General features: G+C 33.7%; 1 protein-coding gene and 1 long non-coding RNA gene across 3 annotated transcripts; both read right to left on the bottom strand.

The window, feature by feature from the left end:
* Positions 1–71: 71 nt before the first annotated feature.
* On the bottom strand, positions 72–2,034 carry LOC21412210 (cytochrome P450 71D9). 2 transcript variants are annotated; one of them, XM_024174123.1, is made up of 2 exons: positions 1,020–2,034; positions 72–768 (listed from the first exon to the last, which is right to left on the bottom strand). In XM_024174123.1, the coding sequence occupies exons 1-2, from the start codon at positions 1,926–1,928 to the stop codon at positions 124–126; spliced, it is 1,554 nt and encodes a 517-aa protein (XP_024029891.1). In that variant the 5' UTR covers positions 1,929–2,034; the 3' UTR covers positions 72–123. The 2 variants fall into 2 exon arrangements, with proteins under 2 accessions (XP_024029891.1, XP_024029892.1); XM_024174124.1 differs by having other exon boundaries at positions 1,293–2,034.
* A 708-nt stretch (positions 2,035–2,742) lies between these two features.
* On the bottom strand, positions 2,743–6,750 carry LOC112094085. The gene is made up of 3 exons (XR_002903342.1): positions 6,252–6,750; positions 5,473–5,516; positions 2,743–2,794 (listed from the first exon to the last, which is right to left on the bottom strand). It is a non-coding gene; the product is annotated as an uncharacterized LOC112094085 (long non-coding RNA).
* Between the last annotated feature and the right edge of the window lie 1,508 nt (positions 6,751–8,258).

Here is an 8,258-nt window from a genome sequence, read left to right as displayed (position 1 = left end):
TTTTTTTTTTAAAAAAAAAAAGGGGAAAATTTTAAAAAAAAAAAAAAAAAAAAAAAAAAAAAAAAAAAAAACAACAACAACAAAAACAACTTAATTACTAGTGTAAGAATAAGAAATTACAAGTTACTTTGTGCTCCTAGAGATTTTTCCAATAGGTGACAGATCATAAGTAATGGGAATCAAGTACAAATCATCTTTTCTCCTAACTGTGACACCAAACAACTCAGTCATGTTCAAGTCTTCATGTTTCATTCCATTGGGAAGTCTCCAATCAAAATGGTAAAGAAACATTGCAAGAGGAAGCTCAACATTGATCAAACCGAACGACATGCCGGGGCATATTCTCCTTCCAGCCCCAAATGGTATATACTCAAAATTTGTTCCTTTATAATCAATAGAGCTATCAAGAAACCTTTCTGGTATAAAACTCTCAGGTTCCGTCCAATATTTAGGATCTCTTCCTATTGCCCATGCATTAACTATGACCTGGGTTTTAGCTGGTATCTCATAGCCATTAATCTCACACTTCTCTCTACATTCTCTTGGAACTAATAAAGGAGCAGGAGGGTGTAACCTCAATGTCTCCTTAACAATGCATTTCAAATATTTCATCTCACTAAGTACGGTTTCATCGACAGACCCTTTTCTACTAAAGACTTGTCTCACCTCATTTTGAGCTTTTTTCATCACTTTTGGATTCTTTATCATTTCTACCATTGCCCAATCTACAGCCGTAGCAGATGTCTCACTTCCAGCAGAAAAGACATCCTGAAAGTTAAAGAGTAGTGTTATGCCATTGAAATTCAATAGAATTCCCTATTGCATGCAATTGAACCAAAAAATCAGGTGAAATAAATAATAATTTTTCTTGGTCAACAATGCACTACTCTAAATGGATGGCTTAAAGAAGTCATATCTTTGGAACGACTACAGTTAATTGAAGGTATAGGCGTGTAAACATGTGTTTATCTTTTAGTTCTGTGGATAGAATGTTGAAAACTAAAATTGAATATGTTTACCCAAATAACCGCTTTGATATTGTTAGTTGTTAGGGAGAACCCGATTTCACCATTGTTATGAAATTTCAGAAGAACATCAACGAGATCTTCTTGATCTGTTTGACTTTCAATGCTTTTTGTTGTTGACTTCTTGTCATCGTGTTCCTTGATTATCTTTTCCATTATCCTCTCACTCCTATGTTTAATCGACTCGAGTTTAGGCCTTGCACGAGTGATCGTGGCAAGAAAACTAAGAGAAGGAAACAACTCCACAATATCAAAACCTCCTGCTACCTTTATAGCTTCCTCAACAATCGATATGAACTCATCATGGTGCTCGCTTTTCTTACCGAAGGCCGCCCGCGACGTTATGCTATAAGACGAATATTTAATCTTCTCAGTGAGATTTATTGCGGATCCAGTATTTGAAGCAATCCATTCCATGAGATTAAACATCTCTTCTTCTCTAATGGGTCTGAAAGACTCAACTCTTGTTGTGCTTAAGAGCTCCTGCATACAAATTTTCCGCAGCTGTCTCCAATACTCACCATATGGAGCAAAGGCGACGTCTGTACAATCATACAACAAGATCTGTGCGAATAGACTCCGGGGCCTAGATGCAAAGATGACATCATGGGTTCTCATCACTTCCTTGGCATACTCTGTTGATGAAACTACAAGGGTTGAAAGTTGTCCAAGTCGTAGGTATATAAAGGGTCCATGTTTCTTGGCCAAGTCTCTAAGCGCGCGATGTGGTAAAGAGCCGAAAAGCTGGTGGATATTTCCTAGTAAGGGTAATTTCCATGGCCCTGGCGGTAGTTTTGAATCTGAGCTGATGGTTTTGGCTCTTTTGATAAGTATGTTCAGCACCATAAACACGAAGACGAAGAAGGTGAAAAGGATCGAGAAAGAGGGTAGTTTGAGCTCCATGAAGAATGTGCAAATGAACTTGCTTGAAGTTGTAATGGCTTACATTCTGAAATTATGATTCTTTTGCTTTACAGTAGAATACTTGGTGTCAATTCGTTTTGCTTTCTGCTTGAAGAATTCTGTGGAGATTCTCCAACGATTAACAAAGGAGGAGGCTGCGGTCCGAATAAGCCCAAAAAATTTTAATCACAAAAAGCCTAAAATGTGTCGCTATCTCCTACCTAAAGTTTCACCACTTGCCAAGTGGTCATAACACAAGTTGCATACCGTCTTTGACAAAAAATGTTGATACTTCTGTTTGTGAAAAAGTGCACCATACATATTTATGTATTTGGTTTCATAGAAGAATACTTGGTGTTTATTAATTCTGTTAGATAAGGAATATGTGGAGACAATTTTCTAATGACTTTTCTCTTCTGTTTGGAACGTGATTGCCCAATGATAGAGATAAGAGGAGCTAGTGGCTATAATAAGCGGTTGAACAAGGAAGTGTGTCACACCCCGGAGCAGGGGTCGGTGACGTGGAGGCTCGATTAGGAGTTAAACATGATTAAAATAAAATATTAAGGAAATTTCCTAAACAAGCCTCCCGTTTAATAGAAAAGTACTTTCCAAAGAAGACGCTAGAACTGGAGCCTCTAACATCACTCAGGGCTACACCCACAGGATTTACCCATAGGATCTTCAGTATTGTACATACATAAACATGTAAATAACATTACAGACATCATCCACAGTCTAAAAATTTAAATATTAGAGTTTACAGAATTTTACAATTCTTACATTTATACACCAGGAGGATGAGCACAATCCTCTCTTAATTAGGTGGTAGCAACTCAGCTACTCCGCACTGCTCCTAGAGTCGCCTGGGAGGGGTTAACATTTATAAAATAATAAAACGTGAGCGAAAGGCCCAGTATGATATATTTTGAAATAACTTTATAAACGAATAAATAAATTAACACGAAGACGGAGAAGCGGAAAAGGATCGAGAAAGAGGGTAATTTGAGCTCCATGTCGAAATTATAATCAAACTAGTTTGAAGTTACTATGGCTTGAATTAAGTCTGTGAAATTTTGATGTACATATATATATATTTATGTATATATATATAAATATATATTTATGTATATATATTTATGTAAATATATATATATAAATATATAATCACTCCGCAATATTCAAATTTTTGGGTACCACTAGTTTAGAGACGTACGATGTTTACAATGTAGAATATAAAAAATAATATGAAAAAAAAAAAAAACACAAAAACGAAAACGTACTAAGAAATTAAAAAGGGATGTACATTAATAGTAGGTTAAAGAAAAAGGTCATGTTTAATCATAAAAATAGATGAGACATTATAAATTATAAAATGCCAACAAAAAAAAGGTAAAAAGTTGAAACTAAACAAATTAAAGCACCTAAAGCTCACCATTTCTACTATCACAGAATAAACAATTGGCACATAGAACAAGACGAAAAAACAAAAAACAAAAAAACAAAAGGAGTTGAAACTTAAAAAGAAAACGAAGAAGAAAAAAAAAGTTAAAACTCACAGTTTTCAGTTTTTGATTACCATTAAATGAATAATCGCCACAAATCCACTTTTTAATATATATTTAGGATTTAAGATTAGGATATAATTTAAAATTAAGATTATAATAAGAATTTAAGATACAAACACACATATAGTTGAGATACGTTGTGATGAGTGTACTGAGTTGTAACTAAAGTTTTTTATTACGTAGATGTAGATTAAAAAAATGTAGATTGTGAATAGAAGAATAAAAAGAAAGATTTTACCAAGATATTCAAATAGAAAGAAGGGTTATTTGTACAAATAACTTATAAAGGTACGTATTTCTATTATTTTGACTCATTGATATTTACTTTAGAAGTCTAATTATTTTGTGATTTATGAAATATACAATTTATTAACTAATTTGACCATGAAATGAATGAAAGAAACTAACGGTAATAGAAGTTGGAATTAAATGAGCTTATTCCGATGAGAAAGTTAAGATAGGTTAAAGAAATCTACAAGAGCAATAAAATTGAAATAGAAGAAAATAAATCTGTAATGGAAAGGAAAAGGGAATATTGGTACAAACGATGCATTATAGACGACCAAGGTTGTACTATAAAAAAGCAATATCTATTCTTTTATATATATAGTATACTTGTTAAGGTACATACTTTGCATGTATTAAGTTCTAATTGAAGTTTTATAATGTAGATATTATTTTATGAAATAAAAAGAATAAATACAAAAGAAAATTATTTAGTTTCAAAAAGAAAAAAGGTTACCTCTGAATATATGAATTTGTTTTATTTTGACTCTCAAAATTCATTTTGAGAGATTTGACTACAATGAGATCTATCCATCAGTTAATAAATTCACTATTTGTAGACAAAATGGGTAGCACGAGTACACTACAAGAAAAAACACTCTTAGAGACGATATGTTTAGAGATAAATCTATTTTGGTCTTTAAAAACATGCTTTAGAGACTAAATAAGACTTGTCTCTAAAGGTTTTGTCTCTTTTGAATTTTTTTGTTTTAGTTTTTTTTAGAGACAATTGACAAAATGACCATCTTCATTTTTTATAAAGAGTATCCACCCCGTCGTTCTTTATAAAAGTAATTATTCCTAATCGTTCTGCAGTTATTTTGTAAATAAATTTTTGAAAAGTTATTTTACAAATTAATAAAACTTTCTTATTGAGTCATTTTTACAAAGGCCTCTCAACTTTTCAAGTGTGTGTGTTGTGTTAAAATATCTTCTGCACATCTATTGTAAAATGTTTGCACATTTTATGGGAGAGCAAAAATATTGGTAGTGTACCCGGTAATAAAGTCAATGAATTTGAAACGATAAATTGATAGTTTAATAGGGAACATGTTTACACTTGAAATTAGTGTTTCATTGTTGTTGAGATTTCTAGTTACAAAGGCTAGACTCTGGTTAGTCCAAAATATATACAATGTTCTTTTGTCCCTTTTTTTTTTTTTTTTTTTTTTTTTCTTAATGCATTGATCAGGTATGGCACCAAATAGAAGATCATCATCTGATCAGGCTACTCGTATTATGGATGATGCAGCTAACCAACTACAATTGCACTACTTGTACGGTTATTTTTACTTTTATCTGTTCAAAGTTTGTTTATTTCTTTTCAATGCTACATGTATTTTTATTTTATAGAATTGTAAAGTTAATATGGTACAGACTACAATATATGAAAGATGTTGTTCTTATTGTTACTATTAGTTTTTTATTTTTTTTTATCAAAGAGTGTGCGTGGCAAGAATAGAGGTCTCAACACAAGTCGCAAATTGGCTATGAACAAGTTTAAGCTGCTTACTGTTGAATGTAGCAAAGAGGTCTTAAGGGCTGTATAGGCCCCAATGCCCATTTGTTTAAGTGCGAAATCGGAACCATTGTTCGTGATATTGTTCCTCTCACATTAACTAAGTTTGCCAAGCTTCCTAAAACAATAAAGCAAGAGATATATGGAAGATTGGCTGTAAGTTTTTACTTACTCTCGGTAAGTATGCTCAGCACCATAAACTCGAAGGCGACGCAGCTGAAAAGGATCGAAAAAGAGGGTAGTTTGAGCTCCATGAGAGAATGTGCAAATGAACTTGCTTGAAGATAATTGTTAGTACAAATTTAACTTGTAATAGTATTAACAATACTAAATTATAAAAGTAGACAAAATTATGTGTAAAATTCTAGGCAACATGTAATAGTATTAACAATACTAAATTATGACAATGTGATAAATGGGGTTTGACTTCCATAACATTGGAGATAATTGTTAGTACAAATTGAACTTGGAAAAAAAAAAAAAAGTTAAAGAATGAAGGACTTGTAAACTAATGCTTGTAAACGAAATGCCATTTGTAATTTGTCAAATACGACACAAAATGCGCATATTTTACACATTTGCCTCCAGTAATCTCCATATCGCAAAAGCAATGCCTACAGCACTATTCAGAGACTTGGAGTATCCAATGCTTCAAGTATGAATTTTTTTAAACTACTTTTTACGTTTTTCCTTTTTCCATCATTTGTAAAATTTCCTCTCCGGAGAGATTTTGGGTTTTTAATTGATAATAAATAAAAACGAAACAAAACTTACAAGGTCTCTGATTAATCAGCAAAAATGTAATAAACCATAGATGAAACTCTATTTGAAGGGATGCTCGTAGATATCATGCATGCCATTTTATGGATCTCAAAAACATCTTCACGCAGCATATAGTAATAGTTTTCTGGTTTATATTAATGAACTCATCATGGTGCTCGCTTTTCTTACCGAAGGCCGCCCGCGATGTTATACTATATGTCGAGTATTTAATCCTCTCAGTGAGGTTTATAGCTGACCCGACATTTGAAGCAATCCATTCCACGAGATCAAACATCTCTCCTTCTCTCATGGGTCTGAAGGACTCAACTCTTGTTGTGCTCAAGATCTCCTGCATACAAATTTTCCGCAGCTGTCTCCAATACTCACCATATGGAGCAAAGGCGACATCTATACAATCATACAACAAGATCTGTGCGAATAGACTCCGGGGCCTAGATGCAAAGATGACATCATGGGTTCTCATCACTTCCTTGGCATACTCTGTTGATGAAACTACTAGGGTTGGAACTTGTCCAAGTCTTAGGTAAATGAAGGGTCCATGTTTCTTGGCCAAGTCTCTAAGCGCGCGATGTGGTAAAGAGACGAAAAGCTGGTGGATATTTCCTAGTAAGGCTAGAGAAAGAGGGTAGTTTGAGCTCCATGAAGAATGTGCAAATGAACTTGCTCGAAGTTGTAATGGCTTACATTCTGAAATTGTGATTCTTTTTGCTTTATATTAGAATACTTGGTGTCAATTCTGTGGAGATATGTATTGTGTGAAGATAATCACAAAAAGCCTAAAATGTGTCGCAATCTCCTACTTAAAGTTTCACTACTTGCCAAGTGGTCATAACACAAGTTGCGTACCGTCTTTAACAAAAAAAGTTGATACTTCTGTTTGTGAAAAAAGTGCACCGTATCAGTTTTTGCCATTTTGTGATCATTGCAAATTTGGCATGGTTAAAGAACTTAATACGGAATTAAACTTTCTAAAAATTTGGGCATCATCTTAAAAGGTCAGTTCCTGTAAGTGGGGTGACCCAATATTCTTATAAATTAGTGTTTATTCTTGTATTTAAAGAATGTGGGATTTCAGCTTATTTTTATCCTTTACACATATATGTAATGACTGAGAAAATTTTAGACCTTAAATAATACAATTCATGTATTTCTAAGCCAAGGATTTTCTTAGAAAATATTATGTTATATTGTGAATGGAGGATTTATGGAATTAATATATGTATTCCTAAATTCAATAGCAAATTTCATGTTAAGTTCATGTTTCGATCAAGTAAATTCGATCGATAAATTCTCGCCGTATTTTAAGGCGGAATAATTTTCAGTACAAGTATAGTTTGAGAATCTTAATTTCAAGAATCTCTAAGCACAGCACGATGTTAGCGGCGTATAAAAAAAACGCACTGGCATTTTAAAAGAAGAAAAAAATCCTTAATTGCTAGACAGTTAGGTTAAAGTCACAAGATAAATACCTATAGTAGATGGATACAATATGAGCTCGGGAGTTGACATTGTCAGAAACGTCATTCTTGGGATAGAATGCAGAAAATTAAAATTTAGAATTTGTTCAGTCTAAAATTAATTTCAAGACTTGAAACAGTTTGAAATATTATGCGAGTAAGAATATAAAACAATATTGAATTATTCAGAAATTGATATTGGACTGTAAGTAGTAGATTAACTTACGTGAGCTAAACTAATTACCTCTAATCAGTATAAATTTAATCTGTTTAGAGGAAATAATTGAGGATAAGATCAGGCACGTAATCTTGCCTTAATCAGATACTTTATATAGTGAAATTTTTAGGGTTCTTGCACTTTCTTTCTCTTATTCTCGCTCATTCTCTCTCTCCTCTCACGTTCTCTCTCACACAAACCATCAATGGCCAAATACTCAAGTTAAGATTCCGACCTCCATTTTTGACACCACCGGTGTCAATAGAAAGATCTCGACGAGCTGAGTTCAACGACATGCGGCACGACCTCCAACCCCGCCGGAATCAGCCGCAATCGCCGGCGGAAGTTCCGAAATTCCCATTTCCTCCCGTCGTGATATCTCCGCCATCCGACCTCCGATTGAGATGATTTCAGTCCCTATGGACTCAGTACAGCGAGACGAAGAAAACCCATCTATTTTCACAGCTCGATTCTGGCCGGAGCACCGCCGTCCGTGGTGGT

The sequence above is a fragment of the Morus notabilis genome, unplaced genomic scaffold, assembly GCF_000414095.1.
Source record: "Morus notabilis unplaced genomic scaffold, ASM41409v2 Scaffold623, whole genome shotgun sequence".
In the NCBI taxonomy this organism is placed as follows: Eukaryota; Viridiplantae; Streptophyta; class Magnoliopsida; order Rosales; family Moraceae; genus Morus; species Morus notabilis.
Note: the sequence above shows the minus strand (reverse complement) of the source record. Positions and strands in the feature narration are given on the sequence as shown.